The sequence below is a fragment of the Tupaia chinensis genome, unplaced genomic scaffold (assembly GCF_000334495.1).
Source record: "Tupaia chinensis unplaced genomic scaffold, TupChi_1.0 Scaffold000046_3, whole genome shotgun sequence".
NCBI lineage: Eukaryota > Metazoa > Chordata > Mammalia > Scandentia > Tupaiidae > Tupaia > Tupaia belangeri.
Genome location: NW_006159504.1, coordinates 4,065,930 through 4,092,714, shown reverse-complemented (window position 1 = coordinate 4,092,714; position 26,785 = coordinate 4,065,930). Strand labels below are relative to the sequence as shown.

The window sequence follows — 26,785 nt, the reverse complement described above, 5'->3', positions numbered from 1 at the left end:
CACCCCCCCACCACCTCTTCCACTACCACTTGGACTCATTCTACTTTGGAGATCTTAGAGAAGGCAACGGCGTGTAAAAGAAAAGGGGTTTTTAAAGGGCACCTATTTCTGCCAGAAGTAGTTTGAGGAACAAAGCCAGGAAAATAGGCAATCGAGAGCCGAGGACTCAGAAAGCTTGGGCGGCCACTCCCTCTCCCTGGCCTCCTTCCTGCCTCCAGCCTCTGGCCTCTGCTGGGGTCCCACGTGTGACCCTAGGTCAAGAGCCACACCCTTCCTCCTTGAGTACAATGTGACAAATCCAGAGGACCAACACGGTTCCTGGCACCGGGGGTTTCCCCAAAAGGGACCATCAACCTGCCATGCTTAGTACTTCTCTGCAAACCCCTGAACTTTTATCCTTCATCCTTTCTTCCGATTAAAATGCCTTTGTTGTATAGGCCTTTAGTCCAAAAATTCTTTTAATGCATAATCTCTGTAAAGTAAATAATGCCCGGTATTTTTCCTCAAACTTTAAAACGATGGGGTTTTTGTTTTTGTTTTATTTGCGCTCTCGGGCAGATGCGCTCGCTGGAGGTGGGGGATGAGAAAGCACCCGTCAGGTGTCAGTCGAGATTGGCTAGGCTGCAATCCCTTCTCCTTCCCTTGGGACTTCCGAACGCATGCGCTTGCGTACCCAGTATGCGGTTTTTAAATGTCCTGTCAAGAGAATTTCTTTTCTAAGTAGGAAGAAGCAATCTTCACCCTTTAGATTGTACTCCATATTCTTTCTCTGTCACGTTACTGTGTTAGAGGCACCTCCTCTGCTAATACTTCCTTCAATTCCAGGGACTAAAGAGCACCTGGCAACTCCACAGACAGGAAATTACCAGCAAGCTCAGGAAGTGGAATGGCTAATCATCGGAGGGGATTTCAAAAAACTCATAGAAAAATTAAATTAAAGGCCAGCCCCATGACCTAATTGTTAAGGAAAGACGGATACCACATGACCAATTGTGGTTCAAGTCTCAATCCAGGCTCTTGAGAAACATGACATGCGTCTGTATGCCCGAAATCTCAAAAGGAAGGAAACATGGAGAAGGGATTGTGATGTACAACTGTGAGGTCCTTTCTCCCTTTCCCTCTTTCTGTCTCTCTCCAGCAAGTGTATGTCTCTCTTGCAAAGAAAAAAACTAGATCTAAATCTTGGCTCTGTTGCATAGAAAGGTATCCACGAGTTGGCTGAGGGGCCAGGAAACTGAGGCCCATGGGCTGAATTCAGCCCACTGTCCAGTTTTCTTCCATTTAAATATCATCTGTGGGTGCTTTCTCACAACAACAAAATTGAATGGCTGTGATGGAGACCTATATGCCCTACAAAGCCCAAACTATTTACCTGGCCCTATGCAGAAAAGCTTGCCACCCTTGAGTAAGATTATTTCACCTAAGACTCATTTTTTTCATCTGTATAATATGCAAGATATTTAACATTAAGGAAGTAATGCTGTGAGAAATAAACAAGATAATAGGTGTGAAAAAATCAGCCATATACCAGTGTCTGAAACATGTTGGGGATCTTTAAATTATTTGGGGCTGGCCCTGTGGCCTAGTGGTTGAGAGAGCTGGATCCTACATGGCTAACTATGGTTCAAATTCCAGTTCCAGTGGTTTGAAAGACCCACCAGGCGTGTATGTGTGTGTGTGTGTGTGTGTGTGTGTGGAACCCTGGCAGAATGGAGAGATGAAGGAGAAGGGATTGGAGTGTAACCATGCCCCATTGAGGGGTGCTTTCTTTAGTGTAACCGCTCGCCATAGAGGGTTGCTCTCTCTCTCTCTCTCTCTCTCTCTCTCTCTCTCTCTCACGCTGGCAAGCACACATGCCTGTTGGCAATTAAAAAATAACATTTGAATCTCACTTTTGTCAGATCAGGCCTCCATCTCTGTCTGTTTATTTTTGTCTCTTCATTTCACCTTACTTCACTCCCTATCTCCCAAAATAGAAAAACTACAAAAAAAAAAAAAAAGAAGCGTATTTGCTTATTTTTAAAATGGGGTGAAAAATAAATTCACACTAAAGGAAACTATTTCTTTCGGGCATCTCAGGTTCTTACATACTGTAGATCTTTTTTTCTAGAGAGAGAGATTTTTGCTATGGGATGCATGTACTTGCTGGAGAGACAGACAGAAAGCGAGAAATCATCCCCCCTCCCCCCAGGAGGAATGACCATGCCATAATCCCTTCTCTATTCTCCTCTTGGGATCTTAGGCATACACACATACATGCCCAGCGTGAGTTTTACGGTATGGGGTTCAGGACTTGAACCATGGTTGACTGCATGAGAGTCCAGCAACATAACCATTATGCAATCTGCTGGTCCCTGTAGCTCTTTCAAGTAATAGTTTGTATCATCATTTATTTTCCATGTAAAAAAATTTTTAAGAGAGATTTTTGCTACAGGACACATACACTCACCAGAGAGACAGAAAGCGAGAAACCATCCCTTGTGAGGATGGGCACCCTGCAATCCCTTTTCTTCCATTCTCCTCTTGGGATCTTAGGCATGCATGCACATGCACCTGGCATGAGTTTTAAGTCACTGGGTTCAAGACTCGAACTGTGGTTGACGACACGGGAGTCCAGCGACACAACCATTACACCCGCTGCTGGTTCTTCCCATGTAAATTTAGCCATGCAATCAATATGTAGTACTGAATAAAGAATAATGACTTCATGCCTTCTCCTATATACAGATTTCTTTCTCCTGAAGGAAGTATTGCTTAGATGGTTTCAAGTTCCCCCAACAAAAAGTTCTTCTTCTCTTTTGTAGAGGTTTTTGCTGTAGAGCGTGTGCTCTTGCCATTAAGACAGAGAGAGACAGAGAGACAGAAAGCGAAAAATCACCCCCTGGGGGGATGGCCATGCTGCAATCCCTTCTCCTCCATTCTCCTCTCAGGATCTTGTATGTGCCTGGTGTGATTTCAAGCCCCCTGGTCTGGGACTCAAACCATGGTCGACTACATGAGAGTGCAGCGACATAGCCACTATGCTAATTGTTGGTCCCAAAACATAAATTTTGTTTGATGGGATGGAGTTATGTGAGATCATCTAAGATTTTTTTCCTTATTAGAATAAAATAATTTCGACATTTTTAAGAAGGGGGAGAGGGACCAGCACATGGCGTAATATTTATGACACTGGACTCTCATGTAGTCGACCACAGTTCAAGTACTGGACCCAGGGACTTAAAACCCATGCCAGGGGGACCAGCAGGTGGCATGGTGGTTTAAGGTGCTGAACACTCCCACATGGCCAACCGTGGTTCAAGTCCTGGACCTGTGACTTGCTTTCTCACTTTCTCTCTCTCTCTCTCTCTCTCTTTCTCTCTCTCCCTCTGGTCAAATAAAAATAAATAAATAAATAAATAAATAAATAAATAAAATTAAATAATTAAAAAAAAAAAACACATACCAGGTGCATGTAAGTGTGTGTCCAAAATCCTGAGAGGTGACTGGAGGAGAAGGGATTATGGTGTGGCCATCCACCCTCAGGGGGTGTAATTTCTTGTTTTTGGTCTCCCTGTCTCTCACTATAACAAAAATCTCTCTTAACAACAACAAAAAAGACAGGGGAGAGACACTTTGCTTCTTCCAACAAGTTTTTTCAATTACTTTCATATTAAAACACTTTTAAAATTTTACTTCAGTGTTTCCCTTATCACCTCCTCAGCAGCCTCACAATTTGCCTTGCAAAGAAGTTGAAATCCTCAGAGTGGATTACAGAAAGAATGCATATCCCTACCAAAGCTAAACATATTAAAGCATTTCAATATTTTTAATCAGAACTATTACAAGGTTTAAAACAGAGATAAAATGGCTTCAATGCAGGAAGAGTGAGAAAGCCTTAGACCAGTGGGGCTGGTAGCAGTAGTTTCCTTACCTTCTCCACACTCAGCAAAGGTCAGAACACACAGGGCTTTGCTTTTTTTTTTTTTTTTTTTTCTTTTCCAAGTATTATCTTCTTTCAACTAGGTTAATTAGATATGACTCCAACCAAGTGGATCTGCTAGTTTTCTATTTGTAACCAAAAGATAAGCTCTGGAAAAATGGAAAACCATGCTAGTGCTGGATCTTCATGTTGTGATTTGCTCCTCCTCGAGCGTTATGATTCAACTCAAATTGGGCAATGGGTCCATCAGGAGAAAGTCCAGGAAGGGCTAGTTTAGATCAGAAAATGGGAAATGGAGAAAAGCATGGCTTTCCTCCAGGTCCATTTTGTGCAAAGAATCCCAAATGGGATCCCTTGGCCTCGGTATGACCGTGACGGCTGTGGGCCCCCAGGAGCAAGGGTGCCAGGAGTCCATTAGGAGGCAGAGGCCTGCGGAACTGGCAATGCTGAAGGGACCTCCATGGTCATCTTTGACTCACCATGTTGGCGCCTCCTGGTCCGGATTGTGGGAGATGAGAGAACACTCTGCATTTGTCTGTGTCTCATGCCCCAGTTGCTAGTGAGGATAACCATGCTAATCTGTCAGGGTGGGGACAGAATCTGGAGATTCAGGTGCCCATCATCCTTGCTAAGCACAGGAGCTTGGGTGTGTCATTTCATCTCTCTTTGGTTCTGTTTCTGTGTTTGCAAAAAACAATATTTGCCTCATAGGGTTGTCATGCTATTAAATTGGAAAAAGGGAAACCAGACAGTGGTACAGTAGTAAAACTCAACCCTGTACAAGGCTGACCCACTTGGGCAGGTTCTGGGTTCATGTCCAGAAACCTCTGTGAGTACACTGGTCACGTGTGTGTCCTGAACCCAGCCTGGCTGACGCTAAGGGTGAAGGGTGGATGTGAAGTTGAGACCCTTTGGGGGCGCTGACTCTGTCCCTTTCACTCATGGAAGAAATAAATTAATAAAGAGGAAAAAGGATGTGAACACCTAGCGCATCACTGTGACAAATGCTAGGGTTATGAGCTTCAAATGCACTAAGGAAACTAAGATATCTCAACTACAGGAAATCCATGTGGTGTTGCATCCCAACTTCAATGCTGTATTAGTTCCTTTTTAGGGATTTCACCTGAAGGGGAAAAGTCTCTGTGTGAGATGAGAAGACTGTGAGTTATGAATGGTCCTGGCGATCTCACCTCCACAGCTGAGGAGGGTTATGTTACAAATCATCCATCCCATGCTGTTTTGTTTTTGTTTTGTTTTGTTTTTTGAGAGGTTTTTCGCTATAGGGCCTGTGCGCTCGCCAGACAGACAGAGAGAAACAGAGAGACAGAAAGCGAGAAATCGCCCCCCAGGGGGGATGGTCACGCCGCAATCCCTTCTCCTCCATTCTCCTCTAGGGATCTTGGGCACACACGCACACGCGCCCGGCGTGAGTTTTAAGCCACCGGGTCTGGAACGTGAACCGCGGTCAACTACGTGGGAGTCCAGCGACATAGCCATTACGCTAACTGCTGGTTCCCCATCCCATGCTGTTTTGAGAAGACACTTTACATTTCCTCCAAAAATGTTAGGATCCATAAAATGGATGAAGGAATGGAATGAGAGGAAGAGAATGAAGACACAGTAAAGACAGTGGGAAGAGAGGGAAACAAGATGAGGGCCAGTACTGGCTGACCACACGCTAATTCAGGAAACTGAGGTGCCCGCTGGGGGTCAGATGCTGGAGGCACGATGATGAGCCGCAGGATGCCGATTCCGCCTTTGTGGACCACACGCCAGCCCTGAGATGTAGAACTATAGCAGGCCAGGCCAGCAGAGGTGTGAGGGTGTGGCAGGTGTTAAAAAGGGGAATGTGTTGAGAACCAGCAGTTAGTGTAATGGCTATGTCACTGGACTCCCACGTAGTCGACTACGGTTCGCGTCCCAGACCCGGTGGCTTGGAACTCACACCGGGCGCGTGTGCGTGCGTGCCCAGGATCCCGAGAGGAGAATGGAGGAGAAGGGATTGCAGCGTGACCATCCTCCCTGGGGGGTGATTTCTCGCTTTCTGTCTCTATGTCTCTCTCTCTCTGTCTATCTGGCGAGCGCATGCGCCCTATAGCCGTCTCCAAATAAAGAAGGGGGGGGGGAATGTGTTTCGATTAGGGGCTTGGAAAGGCTTCCCCAAGAAAATGGTGCTTCCGCTGAGAACCGAAAGATGACTAAGGATTAACTGGGGAGAGCTTTTCATGGAAGAGCACACCATTTCCTGTCTCAGGGACGAGAACACGGCGTTATGTAGCCCCTGAGAAATGGCCACATGGCAGTGTCACTGTGACAGGGAGGCTCAAGATGAGTCTGGAGAGGTGAGGCTGACCTGGGGGGCTCCCAGGTCTGGCCTTCCTCACTGCCCGATTGAGTCCCAGAGCAATGTCTTCCTGGGACCCGCAGTGGTTGGCTGTCCACACAGCCGGTCTGGCTCTGGCAGTAGAGAGAAAGGCCTTCCTTTCAGAACTCATTAAAAGTCTTTAGTTGACTCTGCATAAGGGATTTAGCCCTTGCATTATTCTTTCTGTTTTTGTATAGGCTTGACATTTTTCATAATAGTACATTTTTTTAAGAGAGATTTTTGTTAAAGGGTGATTTCTGTGCTTGCCAGAGAGACAGAAGTGAGAAATCACTCCCCAGTGGGGATGACCAGGCCACAGTCCCTTCTCCTCCATTCTCCTCTGGAGATCTTGGATGTGCACGCACACGCCCAGCTAAGTTTAAGCCACCAGGTCCAGGCCTCGAATTGCAGTCAACTCCATGGGAATCCAACGATGTAACCATTACGCCATCTGCTGGTCCTCATAGTAGTACTTTTTTTTTAAGTTAAAAACAGGAGGAAGAGCCCTTTCTCACCAGCTGCAGTTGGTTGTGAGATGGGTGAGTGGCCGGTCAGTGGCCGATGGTTTTTCAGAGGCAGCAACCATGGCTTGCCTGTTGCAGGGGAAGTTTATGCCCTCACTAGAGGGATGGAAAGAGACAGGCTCATTCTCTTTGTTGAATCAAAGAATTAGAGCTCTTGGTTCAATTCCCCAAACCTCCTATATCTCAGGAGTTGGGCTGTAAGTTATATAAAGCGTTCTCTGGAGATTTCCAGGGATTTTCGTTTACACCCAGACCACCAGCAATATGATAGGAGCACAGATTTTATTTCCCAGTGTTGTGGCGTTTGCAGCTCAAACTGAAATTGCAAAGCAGCAGAATGGGGAAGCAATGAAGAAGAGTGCACACCCTTTGAAGGTCTCATTCTCTCTGTGGTTCTAGCTCCAGATTTGAACTATTTTCTTTTCCATCCTTCCTCCTTTCCTTTCTTTCTGTTAATTCATGTTATGTGTCAGGCATTGTTTAGGGCACTCAGGGACAGAAAGACAAGCAGGGCAGGTAGGTTATCCTTGACTGAAGGCCTCCTCCAGTGGGAAACTCAATAACTAAACAAGCACAAAATGAAACACAATTAGATCTCAGGATAAGGGCTTCGAGGAAGAGGACGGGGTCCTTGACCTGGAATCATGCTCGTTGAAGAGCACTGATTTATGTTTGGGGGACAGAAATAGCCCCCTCCTAGCCTAGGTTTTAAAATTAGAGACTCTTGTATTATAATATTGTCAAGAGTCTTGTATCCCAGATGAGTCCTGATCTATTGTTTCTGAGAGGAGAACATTTAAATAGTGTTAAATTTTGCCTGCAAGCACCCACATCCTCTATACCGTGCTCTAAGTCGACATTGTCCATACTTTTGACATGAAGATTCTTCTTACCTCTCATTAAAACTACATCTTGACACAAACTAGGGGAAGGTGAAAAGAAGTCAGGCACCTACGATGAGAAGCAGAGGTTGGTGTTGTTGAGTCCTTTCAGCCGGAGCTGTGGGAAACTTTGGAAGTAAATCTCAACCGGAACAAAAGCATAGAATTATAGGTGGGGTACAGAAAAGAGTAGTCAAAGGGCTGACCCCCAAATCCAGCGATTAAGGGGATCAGATCCCACATGGCCAATCACAGTTCAGAATCCAGCCTCAGTGGGGTGAAAAATATGCTGTGCACACACGTGTGTGTGTGTGCCCGAATTCTCAAAGGAAGCAGAAATGGAAGAGAAGAGGTTGGGTGTGACCACACCCCACTGAAGAGTTCTCTCTCTCTCTCTCTCTCTCTCTCTCTATCTCTATCTCTCTGTGTTTCTCTGGTGAGTACACACATCTCACAATTAAAAGGAAAAAGAATAGTCACAGCAGACCACTGACATTTAAATAAAGTGCATTCCTTTCTTGCTCTGAGCATTATTCAAGTTTTCAGAACAGTTCTGTGGTTAGGTGTGGGCAACATCAAACATAGTTCATCAGTACAACTATTTCTTCTAAAATAATTCAAATTTGGGACAGCTCATGGAGTGAACATTTATTTGGTTTTGGATGGTGGTTAAGGTGACTGGAATCCAAACAACCAACTCCCCAGTTCCAGTCCTAGACCCAGAAGCTTGAAAAACTCACCAGGTATGTTTTTGCCCCAAATCCCTAAAGGGGGGAGATGGAAGAGAAAGGACTTTGGCATGACCATTCCTCCATGTGGGTATTTTCTTGCTTGCTCTTTCTGTCTTTCTCCAGTGAGCACATGCACACTCACAAAAATTTTGTTGTTGTTTTTCATTTATTTGTTTTAGGCTTTTGCATGTACGTTCCCCAGAGAAAGGAAGAGAGAGACTGAGAGCAAAAGTGAGAAGTCACTGCCCAGGGGGAATGGCCACACTGCAATCCCCTCTTCTCCATTCTTCTTTCAGGATTTTGGGTGTCTCGTACACACCTGGCATGATTTTCAATCTGCCAGGTGCAGGACTCAAACCATGATTGGCCATGTGGGAATCCAGTGCCTTAATCACCATTCCACATGCTGGCCCCTGGCAAAAATGTTCTTAAAAGTTTCAGTCTATACAATGGGGCCAGGAAATAGGGGGAAAGAATGGGAGGCTAGAGGCAAAGCAGAGGGCAGAGAGGAGGGAAAGAAGAAAAGCACAGGTAGAGAGACTTCTTCAGGGAAAAGACATCCACAAAAAGCAAAAAAGGAAGAGGGAAGAAATGTGAAACTTTGCTATTTACCTAGACTATGCAGCATTTCTCTTAGTTCCCTCTGAAATGTTTATTAGCTAACTGGTTAATAGTCCCATAACCCTGTCTCTGAAATGCCTTGATTCTAAGTGGGCTCATATTGTAGTTGTCTTCCGAGAAACAAGCCTCTGGTTTCCGAAGCACAGCATTCTGTAATTCGCATGTGCAGATCTCAGGAGGTAGAACTACCTCTGTCCCAGTCTAGAGTTGTAAAGTCAAAACTCTTAAAGGGCTAGATCTTGGCACAGCCTTACACACAATGCTCTGCAACGCTGACCCACGTGGGAAGGTTCTGGGTTTGGGTCTGGAGACCTCCCTGAGAACACTGAGCAGATGCATGCTGCCGAGATCCTTTTGGTCTTGCTGTCTCTTTCTCACTCAGCAAAAATAAACTTTTTCAGAAAATCAAAACTCATAGATAATAGTCTTTCCAAAGGTGTTATACCCCTTACCAACTCTTACCCAAAGAAAAAGAACGTCTGTGTCTACATCTATTTGTTCAGATTGATAATCAGCTCCAAACGAGGGAGTAAACTGTCATACCAACTTTATGGTTCTATTCAAAGTCGGATCTATTATTCAGGCTGCGGTGCAGCGAGGAAGTAAAGACGCCAGGGTCAGCTGGACTCGCTTCCAGCATAAGAAGTGAGTCAGAACGGCACCTGTGATGAGCATTCAGATTTGGGTGGCTTTGCGATGTGGTATTTCAGACAAGGTATGCGTAAAACTCTTCTTAGTGCTGTGGCGTCCTATCCAGAAAGCGACATTCCTGCAGAAGGACATTACACTACCAATGGAGGATAAAGAGAAGAAGAATTATGTTCCATGAGAAAGCAAATGTCATCGCCCAAGCCAGGTTGCTTCCAGATACTCAGCTGTAGAACTGTGGGGTGAGATGCACAGCTCTTGACTCAAGGAGGCTGGTGCTGGGATGGGCGTCTGCGGCCTGATAAGTTGGAGGAGAGGGTTCATGAGAGTGACGGGGGTTACCCAGAGGGAGCTGGACCTCAGAGGGGAAGAGGCCCAAGGGCTACACCCCAAGCAATGCCAATAGCCTGAGAACACACAGAAATAAGAAAAAAGAACTGGAGGGAAGTCAACTCTGAAGCAAAGGAGAAGAAGAAAGAGAAAATCGAGCAGATAGTGTCTCTGGGGATCGAGGGTGCTGTCACGTGTGTATAAGGCCCTGAGAAGGAGCTCCTGGAAAGGGAAAGGTGGAACCCAGAGAGAGGCAGGGTAACTGAGAGCGTCCTTTGTCAAGGAAGCAGGAAGTTTAGCTCTAGAGTGGAAAAAGGATAACCTTCATCTAAGACAACTGGAGGACAGGAAGACGATGATCATTTAGCTTCTCTAAGTAAGACTTGGTTTCTTTAGTATAAAATGAGATCATCGCACTAGGTAAGCTCCAAGTTCTTACCATCTATTTTAACCTGTTTGTAAAGGGTTTATTCACTTATTTCTTCAACAAGAGATAGAGAAGCACCCTAGTAGGGCCCTCATGCCTGGATCATGAACATGCACACGTACTATGCCTGGCATGCCCCTGGAAGTCTCAGGACATGAACCCAGAACCTTCTCATGTCGGTGCAGCTGTGTGATTGCTGTACCACTGTCTGGCCCCAGTATTAATGTCTTAATGAAACAAAGAAGAGGAGGAAGGAGGAGAGAGGGAACAAGAGAGAGAGAGGTATTTTTCACAGCATCTCCAAGTTGCAACTCAGTATCTCAGCCTCCCTGTTAGCTGGGATTACAGGTGTCCACTGCCATGCCGTGTCCGGGATCCAAACCCAGGCTTTCCTGTGGCCCCAGTTTTATGCAGTGGTGCCCTGCCTGTGCTGCCATGACTGGGCCCTACTTTAACATTTAAAGAAATAACATAATCCCTTTGGATTCCCTGTAGTTGTTTTTGTAGTTTTATCTTAGAGTGAGGTTTTCATGAGTGATATGTTATTTATTATTTTGAAAGGTAATATGGACAGACACATTATTTATTTATTGGGACCAATGGAGGCATTTTTATATTTTAGTTTTTTAATGATGTTGAAGAAGAAAATACATTGTTCCATGGCAGGTATATATTCTTGCTTGGGATACATACTCTGTGTCTAACCATGAGGAAACAGCAGACAAACTCAAAACAAAGAGCATTTTCTCACTCCCCATCTCCCCCTCTCTCTTTTTTCTATCCTTACACCCTTCCTTCCTTCCTTTCTTTTTTCTTGGGTACTGTGCTCTTCAAAAAATGTCAGAGCCATAAAAGGCAAAGTCTGTGGAAATACTCTATATTAAAGAAAGCTAAATTCTGACAACAACTAAATGCAATAGCTGATCTTAGACTCAATGCTATACAGCAAAGGGTTGCACATGAAGACTGGCTAGTGAAATTGGAACGTGGATTAGAAACAAGCATTGTATCAATGTTAAAATGACTGAAGTTGATTCCTATGGTTCTGTAGGAGAACACCTCTCTTCATAAGAAGTAAACACGCATGTGTTTTAGGGTAAAGGGCCATAATGTGTCAATTTGTTTTCCAATAATTGAGAGAGAGAGAGAGAGAGAAAGAGAGGTGATAATAGAAAAAAATGAAGCCAAGTAACAATCTGGGTAAAGGGAATTTAAATATTCTGTGTAGTTGTTTTGTTTTGTTTTTCAGTTGTCAAAGAGCACATGTTCTTTCCAGAGAGAGATAGAAAGACAGGTGGTGGGGGTGGGGAGAGAAAACACCCTCAGTGGGGAGTGGTCACACTACAATCCCTTCTCCTTCATGTCTCTATCTTGTCAGGATTCGGGGCAGACACGCACATACACCTGTCATGTTTCTTAAGCTACCAGGACTAGGATGCAAACCATGGTCAGCCATGTGGGATCCAGCTCCCTTAACTGCTGGGCTACATCCCCTTTTACTTCCCATCCACTTCTCCATTTTCTATCTTTTCCTCCTTTCCTCTTTCACTCTTGAATTTGTTTTAGAATCAGTGTTGGTGCTGGGTTCCACTGCATAGAATTTAATATTCTCATACAATCTTTTGTATCCTAATCTCTAACCTACGATTGATAGTAATGAGAGATTTTTTTGCATAGGTCAACGAAAACCCAAAGATCCCCATGGTTTTTGTTGTTTGTTTGTTTGTTTGTTTGTTTTTGTTTTGTTTTGTTTTTGAGAGGTTTTTGCTATAGGACACGTGCACTCGCCAGACAGACATAGAGAGACAGAGAGACAGAAAGCGAGAAATCACCCCTCAGGGGGGATGGTCACGCCACAATCCCTTCTTCCTCCGTTCTCCTCTCGGGATCTTGGGCACTCACGCACACGCGCCCGGTGTGAGTTTTAAGCCACCAGGTCCAGAACTCGAACTGTGGTCGACTACTTGAGAGTCCAGCGACATAGCCATTACGCTAACTGCTGGTCCCTAAAGGTCCCCATGTTAAGGTGGGCATTCTGCTGGCTTTATTGATAGATGGTATCTGAGATGTGACTATTGGGAAATATTCTTTATTAATAATTGTTTTCAAAGTTAGCCTTTCTCAAGGATGATGTGTAAGAAATAATTATCAGGGTTAAATATTTTTTTTCCTATCAATTAGTGTGGCCCTTTTCCACAGGAGCTGTTTTTCAAGCATCATAGACAACAGCCTTTCCTTGTAAGATACTTTTTTAAAAAGAAAAGTATGAATTCCATCATAAGCTCTTGTTTTAGTTTCTTGCCATAGGGTCATGTGCTCTTACCAGGAAAAGAGACAGTGAGAGACAGAGCGAGAAATCACCCAACTAGAGGGATGGCCACCTCACAACCCCTTCACCTCCACTATCCTCCTAGGATTTTGGACATGCGCATATACATGCCTGGTGTGATTATCAAGCCTCCAGGACCGGGACTTGAACCATGGTCGGCCACGTGGGAGTCCAGAGCCTCAACTGCTATGCCACTGTTGGCCTCCCATCATAAGCTCTTAGCAAATGACACTTTTTCTATTATTTTCAAAAGCAGGAGGAAGATTATAGCATGACCAGGTTATGATTAATAATAGATCCGGCGAAGAAAGTCAGCTGGACTTTAAAACACACAGGACTACTCCTAGTCGGTAAATTGACATAATGTTTCAGTGAAAAATGAGTTTCCCAATGGATCTCTCTCCTAAACGGAGACATGGAGGTTTTAGCCGAGCCCTGTGCATAGCTGGACCAGAGAGACACTGTGAGACCCGGGCAATAGAGCAGAGAGAGAAGAAAGCCACAGAAACCATTTTTAAAATTTGAAGCCCAACTTTTAAAGGAAGTACTAACCAAACAGGGCTGACCAAATGATAAAATAGGAGAAGTGGTTGAAAGACAATTTAGTAAATCTTTAATGTACAAAAGGACCAGAAACAAATGACAGTGAATGACATCTCTTCTTTTAAAAGAAAGGCAGTAACTCTTTGCAATCTAAATCATGCATAGTGATTGAATGGATAAATAATAACAATAATAAAATTTTAAATTACTTTGAGCCAATTTTTTTTAAAAAAGAGCATATGGTAAGTGTATATATAATTTATCACAATTTGCCAAAATGTTTCACAATTTGCCAAAATGTTTACTAAATTCTATAGACCTTAATTTTTTTCCATTAACAATTTATAAGACCTTCATTTTTTTCTGCCACAGCCTCAACATCACTGGTTGTGTTGAATCTTTTTATATTGTACCCATTTTAATAGGTATGCAATGGTATTACATTGCTATTTTCTTGAGATTTTTCTTATAAACGAATGGTGAACTATTTTCACGTGGTTATTTGGGATTCACATAAGTTCTTTGATAAAAGTCTTTGTTAAAATATTTAGTCCATGTATCAAATTGGTGTTGTCTTCCTACAGTAAAGTTGAGAAATTCTTTATAAATACTGTTTAATATCCAAAACCAACTTTTTCCTCATGTATCTGATTTGAAAATATTTACTATTGATTTGTGACTTATGTTCTCTTTCACACAATAGTGTCTTCCAAGGATCATTTCTAAATTTTCATAAGATGTTTAAAAAGAGGGAGGGAGAGGAAGAAAGGCGGTAAGAGGCGCTGCAAAGCTGCAGGAAGAGTGTGGGATTACGCAGGACAAACCACACGCCAGGTAGCGCAAGAAGCATGGCCAGGAGGCTCTGTGGACACCTTTTCTTCTTTTTAAGAAAGAGGAAGCTCTCTTTGGTGAATGAACTACATTTTTGTCTTCCTTAGCAGCAGAAAGGTAGACCAGCTGGTACTCAAGTTTCCTGTAATTCTCTGTCCCCTCAACAGTGAGACCTCAGAGCTGACAGGGAACCTTGGAGATCACCCACCTTGTAAATGAGGACGCCAGACTAAATGCTTGCCCAAAGTCACGCAGGTAATAAGTGGCAATGTTCAAACAACAACTCAGTCATACGCCCATCCGGCTGCATAAAGCTACCACTTCCGACTGTTTCCAACAGCGCACAGGAAGTTAACTCCCACCCCATCTTCAGGACTCATGCCCTATGCTGGTTGTGAGCCACATTGCCACTAGCTTCCTGACTTCTGTGGAGCCTCAGAGAGGACAGATCTGAATGAGGGTCCCCATCTGAAGGTTGAATCCATTCAAACTCAGAGAAATTAAGATCTTTGGCAGGGATTGAAGCTAGCCAGTCCCACGCTCTCAGCTCGGTGGGACTTGACTTCCCGGGGGTGTCACTGCATCTCACTTTTGACAGAATGTCTTCCTGTTTGCCTTTGTAGGTTTCACAGCAGCAGCCTCTCTCGTGTCCTTGGCGTGGGCCTTGGCCTCTTACCAGAAGGCCCTCCGGGACTCCCGGGATGACAAGAAGCCCATCAGCTACATGGCGGTCATCATCCAGTTCTGCTGGCACTTCTTCACCATCGCCGCCAGGGTCATCACCTTCGCCCTCTTCGCCTCGGTTTTCCAGCTGTACTTTGGGATCTTCATCGTCCTTCACTGGTGCATCATGACCTTCTGGATCGTCCACTGTGAGACAGAATTCTGCATCACCAAATGGGAGGAGATCGTGTTCGACATGGTGGTGGGGATCATCTACATCTTCAGCTGGTTCAACGTCAAGGAAGGCAGGACACGCTGCAGGCTCTTCATTTACTATTTTGTGATCCTTTTGGAAAACACGGCCTTGAGCGCTCTCTGGTACCTCTACAAGGCTCCCCAGATCGCAGACGCGTTTGCCATCCCAGCGCTGTGCGTGGTCTTCAGTAGCTTTCTAACTGGCGTTGTTTTTATGCTGATGTATTATGCCTTCTTCCACCCCAATGGACCCAGATTCGGGCAGTCTCCAAGTTGTGCTTGTGAGGACCCGGTTGCTGCCTTCACTCTGCCTCCGGAAGTGGCCACGAGCACCCTACGGTCCATCTCCAACAACCGCAGTGTTGCCAGTGACCGCGATCAGAAATTCGCAGAGCGGGATGGGTGCGTACCTGTCTTTCAGGTGAGGCCCACAGCCCCATCCACCCCATCATCTCGCCCACCACGGATTGAAGAGTCCGTCATTAAAATCGACCTGTTCAGGAATAGGTACCCAGCGTGGGAGAGACACGTTTTGGACCGAAGCCTCCGAAAGGCCATTTTAGCCTTTGAATGTTCCCCGTCTCCACCAAGGCTGCAGTACAAAGATGACGCCCTCATTCAGGAGCGGCTGGAGTATGAAACCACTTTATAAAACAGAAGGACTTGCCGGAGCCATGAAGTCCAGATGGAAGGGTGACAGCAAGGTTGTGGTGACAATGACACTTCATCCTAGAGAAGGGCAACGAGCCATGCTAGTCTTCATCTGTCGGCCACCGGGACCCCATCTGATCCTGCGTCAGCAGACTGCCTGCTGGTGGTCCCCTTCCAAACCAGCAGTGCCCCGGCATCTCCAGCTCCCCCTGAAGGAAGGGCGGATGGCTTAGTTTGAGTCCAACTCCTCGTTGCTACCAAATTCCTCCTGCAGTCTTGGAGTGCTCCCACCAGAGGGTACTATTAGTACGGAAAATCTTGCCTCCAATCACTAGGGTGTTTTGATGGAGTTAACTGATGTTTGCATAAAAATATATTCAGTCATACACACACATATACACGCTAACACACACAGATAACACCCGACTTCTGTCAAAATAGCTTAGGTGATTTTTTTCCTGATGCGAAGCTTTGATTTCCACAGAAATATAAAAGCAAAGAGAAAGAGAATACATCCCTCAAGACCCCAGGAAAACAACAGCAACGAAAACTAGTACTGCTTCAGAAAGAATTCGTTACCCGTTTTCTCATCTAGAAACCAACAGCACGTGCAGAAAGCCTTTCCAACGGATGGCCAGTCCAAGCGTGTTTACACGTGTGTTAGCATTCACGACATGGTTCGTTTTCCACGCGTTGCAGGGTTTGTCTTTCTCATTTTAAGTTTTCAGTTGAGAACATCCTTGATGACAGAAATCCTATGCAGCACATGTACAGCTTTTGACAGGACCAAGGAGCTCGATAACTTTGTGATGTAAATTAAATGATAATCGTGATTCAGTATTCGATTTCACAAATTTAATAAATATGGAACGAGGAAGTGGGGCAAAAAAGGAAAAGGAAGAGTCTGATTCCCAGGCGTGTGCAGACCCCCTTGGGATGTCAGGGCAGAGCATCAAGCTATGACCACAGCTGTTTCCAGATGTGGAAAGCATGGCTCTGTGTGAGCAAAGGTGGGCGATTCCAGAAGAGCCCCTGCCACTCCTATCTAGTGCCAAACACCATCAACAGGACTGACATGGACCCCCCAGACAACTGAGAGTGAGTGGCTTGAGCCCCCCACCCCCCAAGCAGATGAGAGAATAAACAATCAAGTTTTCCATTGTGTACAGACTCCCCACCTTCCTCTAATCCCAGGTCAAAGTGATATGTCTTTTAGAGGCTCCGGGGCCCTTTTTTTTTAGTTATGAGCAGACAAACACAGTGAATATGCGATGAGAAAACCCTTCTGAACTGATCGAGGGCTTATCACTATATCCAGCTAAGATGTGTAATTGAGTCATCTGTAAAGTTGCACTTTGACAACAAGCTTCTGGGTTTAAAATACCTCCGTACAGCAAGTAAACGTCCCTGCTTTCTGTTCTCAGTGTCCTCGGTCATGGTGCTTTTCGTTGCATTAAAAGTGCCGGTCAAACTTTGATAGTATTTTTTTATAGTTGGTGCAGAGTGGAATAACTCATGGATTATTTCAATATTTTTGTAATAAAAAAATAGGGTATACACGTAGAGCATCATCACTTTTTTTATAGACCTGGAATCGCTTAAAATACTTTAAGCATCATAATTCTTTGGGATGTCAGAAACTGGTCCACAAATTCCATCAGCCTGCCTCTGCAGATCGAAAACACCTGTCTCTTGCGAGATCACCCTACTTTGCAAGTTGGTGCCCCCAGGAACCTGGCCAGGGGTGCTATCAGATCATTCAGGTGAAGAGAGAATCAGCTTAACTAGAAAGGGCTTGTCAAGACTGGCCAATGTTTCCCAGGAAATCAAAGGTAGAAATGATTACTTTCATCCATCCATTATAACAAACCTGACCACAGTGGAAGATGTCTTAAACTTCCTTCCCTGATATTTTCTTAACCCAGCTGATATGTTAAATATTAGTTAACTCACTAAAAAATGGGGTGCGGGGAGCCCACTGAACTTAATTGTTTGGTAATTTGGACTGTCCAGTTCACTTAAAATGGTCCAGCGTAGCCACCACCTGTGTTAGGTGTGCCACCCAGAGACCGTTGTCCCCTGCTGACATTCACGGGAAGTAACAGAGGGCTCAACCAAGGACTTCTTTTGGTACGAAGCCCCAAAGTAATTTTTTTTAAATAAACAATTTTTGTATAGAAGACTTCCTAGTTCTGCAGGATTTGATCCTCCAATCAAGAGTTCCACTCAAAAATAGTAATTTTTTTGTTGTTGGGATGTGGAAAGATTCCCTAGCCACCAGTAAAGGCCCAGAAGGATGCTCTTCTTATCAGCAAATGGCGAAAACATTCCACCCCCTACTATAGAAGGAAAAGATGATTATTTTGGCAAATTCTTCACTTTTATGCAGAACCGTGAGTTATTAACTACATTATTTCCAAGACAACTTTTAACTGAGGATCTTTGAAATTGAATCTCTCAGTTGAACCATATCTTTGAATCCATGAATAAATAACAGATTACAGAGTAATAGTGTCAATCAACACAAACCCGACAGGTCCCATCATTCTTCAACCATGTAAGTCCTAAGTTATTTCTCAACTTGATGCATCATTTCACATGTTAAGAGTCAAAACGAGTACTATGTAAATTAAAATGTACTGTACTATGCTTTGCCTTAGACGGGCAGTCAGGGGTGTGAAACTTTTATTTTTCAAGGATTTCCCAAATACTATACATACTTTGTTATCCGACATACTTGAGGATTATGACGTTCTAGCTAGTCATGAATTTGTGTTAAGGAAATGAAATATCCACCCTGTTACAACCTTCAAAAGATGACAAGAAAAGGACAAACTTCAGAGGGAAATTGTGACCTCCTCTTGTTTTCCCAATTGAAAAGGCAGTACACTGCTGTCAGACTGGGGAAATAATGCCAACTGTGTTAGTGTCCTGAGGCACAGACAATAGAGAGCTTACAGTATTAGAATTTACAGAGACATTGTCCATGTACATAGGAACAAAGTTTGATTTTTGCATTTGGATTTGAATTCTAAGATTTAATTTGCAATTGACCATTAAACTCTCCTCAGAGAGTAACTGGAAACTCTCCAAGGGATGAGTGGTGGTTAGGACACAAATCAGAACCTCTGGGTCGCTCTCCCGTGCCCCTGTGCTTCCATCTACACTGATACCACTAAGAAGGAGTCTGCTGTTAGGATTCACTTTTTGCATAGAATTGTGGGGTTTTGCTTTTTTTTTTTTTTTTTTTGCTAGCAGGCATATACCCTCACTGAAGAGAGGCACACAGAGGGAAAAGGAGCTTGATCACTCCACAATCCCTTCTCCATCTCTCTCTTTTCAGGATTCTGGGCATATGCACATGTTCTTGGTGTGTTTTTCCAGGGTCTGGGTCTGGGCCTCGAACCACACTGTTGGCCATGTAGGATCCAGATGCCTTAACCACCATGTCATTGAACAGTCCAGAATTACGAAAGCTTTTAAAGGAAAAATATTATATTTTTGTTTACTTTCAAGCAAGTGTATCTGAGTGAAATCATATTTTAAAAATATATCTCTTAACTATACGGAGACTTTAGATATTTTTTTGAAATGAAGACTGTTTCTTGTAACAAAATTTGGAGTCCCCACGATGACTTCACACCTTTACCTTGTCCTGCTCAACTAGTGTGCTGTCTAGTTCAGGAGCATGGGCTTTGCAGACACTCAGTCACCGTTCATCTATAGTGGGTGCTGTCAACCCAACAAAGGAAATATATTTCCCTACTTCCCTGATGAGAATTATGAGAGCACTTCAGAAATTTCGTGGAAAAATGGAATTAAAGAACAAGTTTATTTTGGTGCAATTTTTTTTAAATCTACGCATAACTTTTTTCATAATATGTATATTCGGTGAACTTTGTGAAGGCCCTCTCATATGTATTTTATGTATTAGCAAAAGATAAAATACAAAGATAATCTGAAGATAAAAGTAAAGTGAGGACTTAATGGTTAATTTCTAAATGCCCAATTAATTTTTGCTCTATGAGTAAATGAAGTGCTGGCATTGGCCACTTAAAATGAGTGGGAATAAGTAAAATCTCAATGACTGCTTTTTTTAAAAAATTATATGTATTGGGTCATCGGGAAAATCATGATGGATTTTGACTTTCCTGATGACCTACTATGTATATATGTCTGTCTGTCTGTCTGTCTGTCTGTGTCTGTGTGTGTATGTATATGATAGGTAGATACACCTTCCCAATTGAAGTACAGAGACGAGAGGCCAGCAGGTGGCATGGAGGTTAAGGCACTGGATCCCACAGTGCCAACCACATGATTTGAGTCTTGGACTTGGTGGCTTGAAAACTATGTATGTGTGCTTGTCCAAAATCCCGAGAGGAGAAGGATGGTGTCATTACCACCCCCTGCTCAGGGGATGATTTCTCACTTTCCATCTCTCTCTCACTCTGTTTCTGTCTCTGTCTGACTGGCGCATACACCTTATAGTCAAACAAAGCAAACAAAACAAGGAACAAGATGAGAAGAAGAACGCATATACTGCCTGTCCATGTGTATGAAGTGACACGTGGCCGACATGTGAACTTGTAGATGCTGTTTTGGTTCATCTTTGCTCAAAATCAACCCAAGTTTCCAGTCCCTGGCCATGCGACTTGAGGACACTGCGAACGTCAGCTGGAAACACCTAGACGCGACTCGGCGCCCCCTAGCCGGAATGAGCTTCATTTCTGCCAAAGGAGCTCCTCTTCTGAAGCAGCCGAACAGAGGAGCTTTGTGTCATTTCAGTTTCTTTTTCTGAACAGATTCACTTGAGCGAAGAAAACCCCCAACGTCCTTATCAGAACTATGAGAGGTTACACATTTGCTGTTAAATGTACCAAATGCCATTGAGTGGAAACAAGTCCTGACACAATGTTTAGACAAGAATTCGGAGACTTTTTTCGAATGAGCCATTTTCTAGACTAAATACATGCTCCCTTGCTCTCTCGTCGCTGCATTAGCCGTGGCTGTTTCTATATAAAGCATGGATGGGCGCCTGCGTTTTTACGTTTCTAAGGAGACTTCCTTAAAGCCTTTTTGAGAATAGCTCAGAGGGGCTTTCAGAATATAGCTCCGAGGACAGCTGAAGCACTTGGTGAAAATGCAGTGGGCCTGAGATGGTTATTTCTGTCCTTTCGGTGATGAAAGCACATCAGCTCACGGTCCTCCATCTCGGCCATCTTAGGTATGTGTGTGTCTTTAGAGACGGGGTCTCCCTGTGTTGCCCAGGCTGGCCTTGAACTCACAATCCTCCTGCCTCCGTCTTCTGAGTAGCTGGGACTGTAGGTGCATGCCACCACACCCTGGTGAGCCATCCTACCTCACTCTAGAAAACAGCGGGTCATCAGAGAGGTTTTTGCTATAGGGCGCGTGCACTCGCCAGACAGACAGAGACAGAGAGACAGAAAGCAAGAAATCACCCCCCAAGGGGATGGCCACGCCGCAATCCCTTCTCCTCCATTCTCCTCTCAGGATCTTGGGCACGCACACACATGTGCCTGGCGTGAGTTTTAAGCCACCGGGTCCAGGATGCGAACCGCGGTTGACTGCATGGGAGTCCAGCGACATAGCCATTACGCTAACTGCTGGTCCCTCATGGTGCATTTTTGCATCGAAAACTGTGTCATGACTTTCCTGCCAACCTCATAACATGATTGCTCCTCCCGATTCTTGAGTGATCCAAAATGGCTGTTTCGCTCTATCCTTGAGTCCCTCATCTTGACCTGAACACCTGAGTGGCATCCCCCATCCTCACTCCAGTGCCTGTGCAGAAGCGCCAGGCCACTGCGCGGCTCTCTCTGTCAATGTCCTTCTTGCCCAGTGGCTGTCCTAAACATGGGCACGGGGGAAGATTCTCAACGTGCACCCTGATCGACAGCCCCAGCAGTATCATTACTCATTCTAAAGTGAAACTGCCGAATGTGGGTGGAATTGTATAAAAACATAATGAGCCATTTAATTTTGCTAATTGTAGCAATTAGGCTAGCTCGCCAGCAGCCCTGCTCTCCTAGCAGCAAGCCAAATGGAAGACGTGGCAAACCGCCATCCGCCCACAGAAATGAGGGGTTCAGGAACTCTCCCCGGAGTGTTCGAGGTGTCATGTTGCTTACCATCCAGCGGAGGTTCTTTCTCTAGATTTCAAGGAGAAAAAACCAGGATCCGACTTTTGTTACATGGCCTGCAGTGATCTAGCCTGGAGACATAGAACTTCAACCAGTCCGGTGGCCTGTGTTCTGCTAAATAAGGCGTGGCTTAATGTCCCTGAAGAGAATCAGAATGTCTTATCGTTTGCTCAGATATTTCCATACTGTACTGACACAGCCCAAGTAAGAAGCAGACTGGTTTGTTTCATCAGAATTTTTGCTTTGGTTATTTTATTTGCCCCTACGTTTTCTTGCAGTTCCTTTCACACGGGAATTTATCATGATTAAGAGCTTAGCATGTGCCCGGTGCTGTGCTAAGACCTTGATCGATGTGGTCTAATTTAGGCCTCCTAGCCGTCCATGAGGTAAGCATAATTTACAGGAGATAACACTTGAGCTCGGAGATATGAAGCAACTTGTCAACGTCTCCATAGCTGGGAACTAGGATGCTGAGAGTTGAGCACGGCCTTTAGAAACTGCAACGCCTCCCAGAAAGCAAACGACGATGCCACCATATCCATTCCAGATTAGGCAGTTCTTCCGAAGTAACGGAATTATGGTCTCATGATCCAGCTTTTCAAAGAAAATGCTATTGAAAAGTCAGAAATGGCTTTCAAAGTGAAAAGTTAAAAATAAAACAATGATCAGGACTGAAAGTCTTGGTTACCTGTAAAGTTTACTGGGACTCTCCTGTGTAGTAGGCAGATCATGGCTGTTTTTCCTCATCTTCCTCTGTGGCTCTGCTCGGCACCACATTAAGCAATAAGTATACATTAACTGATGCTTCTTTTCTTATATTCTATACGTGCATACTACTGTCATCCAGCCAATCAGATTGGCAATAACTAACTCCATTACTAACCATGACATTCTGATGAGAGAGAGAGAGAGAAGGAAGGAAAGAGATAGATCTAACAAATCTTTGAAGCGATATTATGTTCATAATTTAAAGTAATGATATTTCACCGCCATATTTTTACGTACATTTTATATAATAGCTTTCAAGTCATAGGATTTAATATTTAAGAGAATTACATTTAGGGACCAGCAGTTGGCGTAATGGCTTTGTCACTGGACTCCCATGTAGTTGACTGTGGTTTGAGTCCCAGGCCTGGTGGCTTAATCTTACACAGGGTGCATGTGCGTGTGTGCCCAAGATCCCGAGAGAAGAATAGAGGAGAAGAGATTGTGGCATGGCCATCCCCTCGAGGGGTGATTTCTCACTTTCTGTCTCTCTGTCTGTCTCTGTCTTTCTGGCAAGCGCACGTGCCCTATAATGAAAACTTCTCCAAAAAAGAGAGAGAGAGAGAATTACATTTAATGATATGATTTGATTTCACTGGATTGAACCATCCTATAAGCCTAGTAGATTTAGTTTAGACTAAAGGGTTAAATGCAAAGAATATAGCAAGTGTTACCCAGTATGTGTTGAGTTGAATTATAGAGTATTTAATGTGCTGTTTCCCTCCCAGTTAGAGATGTAACACGTGTGAATGTCTACACAATGACAGAGTCGTAACCAGTTCACTGTACATTGTTTGAACTGAGACTAAAATAGGTTGCCAATAATAAAGCAAAGTTTTTCTCAACCCTAAAGTTAATATTTTTAAAAATCTTTAATGATCTGTATGAATATAATATTAAAAAAAATACAAATAATAGACCAGCCCAACCAGCAGTTAGCGTAATGACTATGTCGCTGGACTCCCACGTAGTCGACGGCGGTTCGCATCCCGGACCCAGTGGCTTAAAACTCACGCCGGGCGTGTGTGCGTGCGTGCCCAAGATCCCGAGAGGAGAATGGAGGAGAAGGGATTGCAGCGTGACCATCCCCCCTGGGGGGTGATTTCTCGCTTTCTGTCTCTATGTCTCTCTCTGTCTGTCTGGCGAGCACATGCGCCCTATAGCAAGAAACCTCTCCAAAAAAAAAAAAAATAGACCAGCCCATGGCATAATGGCTAGGTGGCTGGATCTCACATGGCCGACCTTTCTGTTTTGAGTCCCAGATCCTGCAGCTTGAGAAACACACTGGGCACCTGTATGTGCCCGAAATCCCGAAAGGAGGGGAAATGGAGAAGAGATTGCTGCATGATCATTCCCCAGGCAGGGTGCTTTCTCGCTTTCCCACTCTATTTTTTCCGAATAAGCACACATGTCCTCTGCGAAATTGAAAAAATAAAAAAGATACAAGCAATCATCTATCTTCCTATGTTGATTTGATAAAAGCAAACCTTTATGACTTGATATGAAATTAGAAGTCACAAATTGTTTGGACCAGCAGTTGGCATAATAACTGCGTCGCTGGGCTCCCACATAGTCGACCACGGGTCAAGTCACAGACCCGGTGGCTTAAACTCATGTCTGCTGTGTGCGCATGCCCAAGATCCTGAGAGGAGAATGGAGGAGAAAGGATTGTGACATGGCCATCTCCCCTGGGGGGGTGATTTCTCTCTTTCTGTCTCTCTCTCTCTCTCTCTGTCTTTCTGGCGAGCACATGCGCCCTATAGCAAAAAACTCTGAAAAAAAAGTCACAAATTGTTAAAAAAAAAAAATAGTATCTGATAGAAATGTGTTACTTTATCACCTTTACTTTATGATGAGATAACTGAGATCCAAAATGATTAGGTACTGGGCCGCCAGATGGTGTGGTGATTATGGTGCTGGACTCCCTCATGGCTGACTGGATTTGAGTCCCAGACCTGGCGGTTTGCTTTTTCACTTTCCCTCTCTCTCTCTCTGTCTCTCTCTAGTCAAATTAAAAAACAATTATAATGATACATAAAATTAAATAAAATAATTATTGAAGAAAAAAGAGATCAAGTAGATTTTGTAGTCAGAGCTGCACATCACACTTGGAGCTGCAGGGCAATATCCAGGTTAGCACGGAATGGATCCCACATCGAGCTGCTCACAGCATGGCAATTCATAGCAATCCATTTCTGACTTCATTTCTAACTCTTCTCTACCCTGCTACTTCTTTCCTCAATACCTACATTTAATTCGATGAAAGCAATAACGAAGCATGAACTTTCCCAAGACTGTGTTGGGAAGCCTCACGGTGAACAGTGGCCACACAGCGGCACGCCTGAGACGGGGACGGAGGCAAAGCAGCACCGGCCGCATGCCCACGATGGGAAAGGCAATGGCTCTCCAACGCCAAGCCTTTTTGAATCCAAGTCACAAAGCAACAGCGACAACAGCAAAAAAAGTGAAATACTCTCCCGACTCAAAATAATCATAATAATAATATTTGACTCAAAATAATCATCTCTGAATACATTTTAGAGATACACCTGAGAATTTCAAGACGTAAAGTCTGAAATAAACCCTGATTCTCTAGCAAGCACCCTCACTAGCAGGTCCTGTCTTTCTCTGTATCATAGTTACTTAGGAATAACAAATTTCCAGATGTGAACCTCAGCAATTGCAACCTGGGAGGATGTTTTCAAATCAGACCTTCAGTGCCAAGAAGCAGCCCTGGGATACATTATCTTCCAGGAGTCAGACAGCCAGCCCTGGAACCTTGCAAATATTTGCCTGGCCAATAGTATACCCCATCCAGGTGCAATAGGGCCCAGAGTGATGGGTTGCCCACAAGATAGAAGAAGGGTATTGCTAGAGGTCACTGTTGCATGTCAGCGAAATGGTGCTATTTGGGGAACATATGAACTCATTGGTCCTCTATGGAGTAAAAAGGAAGAAAAGAAAACATACTACTTTCTTTTTAAAAAAGTTTTTTTTTTTTTGCCATAAGGCGCACACACTCACCAGAAAGACAGGGACAGAGAAAGGGAAAGTGAGAAATTACCCACCCTCCTAACCCCAGGGGAATGGCCAAGAAGCAATCCCTTCTCCTCCATTCTCCTCCTGGGATTTGGGGCATGCATGCACAAGTGCCCAGCATGAGTTTCACGTGGGAGACCAGTGTCTTAATCACAACCCCACCTGTTGACCCGAGTGTATTACTTTTTAAAAACACAGAATAATTCAAAGAATTCCTTGGTGAGGCTCATTAAGCATTAATAAAAGAATTAACCTAATAGGGCTGCGAGTTCCATTCTGCAGCTCTAGATCCGTGACGATTCATGACCACAGTTACTACTGCTTCAGCCATTACTCAGGCAAGAAGCAGCATGGCTGGTGTGGTGTTTGCAGAGCAAAGGTCACGTTTAACAAAACAACCTCACAACTAACAAATGAAACTCACGGCAGATATTACCAGCACAACATCCGCAAGAAATTTTACTTTGTGCTCTTACGGAAGCCTGTCACCTACTCTGTTCTTAGAATTTCAGGAAATGTAAGGTTTTGCATTTTTATTATACTTCCGTCCACCAAATTAAGCAGGTCTGCCCTCTCCTCTCCTAACGGCTTGATTTGCATTAAAATGAATTAATCAAATTCTTACTTCATTTAAATGCTACAAATATTAACAAATGGAGATGTGTCTAAGCTAATTTAACTGTCTGTCCTAATGCCATTCTCATGTGGAGTTGTATTAAATCAACACTTCCCATTGTTTCAAATTAATTCATTTTTCAGTCAGTTCTAAAACACACCCGAGTGTGTTGAAAACCTACTCTGGGTTTCTATCATTGTAAGAACTTTGTATTTTGACTACAAACCAAAAGGACATGTCTTAGTCAACACCAGCACGTTCATCCATTGTGAGTCTGAAAAGTGAGCACTTGCATTTGAGTGTTTGGGGCACTGCTACTTTAATAGAGCAGTTAACCCCTGCAATTAACTTTTTCTTTTCTTTCTTTTTTTTTTTTTTTTTCATGTTTTTTCCATAGGGTATTTGCAGTTGCCAAAGTGAGGCAGAAAGAGGGAAAGTGAGAAATCCCCCCCCCCCGACCCAGGGGAATGTCCATACCACCAT

At 44.0% G+C, this 26,785-nt stretch overlaps 1 protein-coding gene across 1 annotated transcript in view; it reads left to right on the top strand.

Annotated features, from left to right (window-relative positions):
- The window catches only part of XKR4 (XK related 4), a 537,397-nt gene extending 520,487 nt beyond the window's left edge, over positions 1-16,910 (top strand). Inside the window, 1 exon segment of the mRNA XM_027773775.1 lies at positions 14,776-16,910. Within this exon segment, the coding sequence (XP_027629576.1) occupies positions 14,776-15,722 (947 nt within the window). The 3' untranslated portion in view covers positions 15,723-16,910.
- Positions 16,911-26,785: the final 9,875 nt, after the last annotated feature.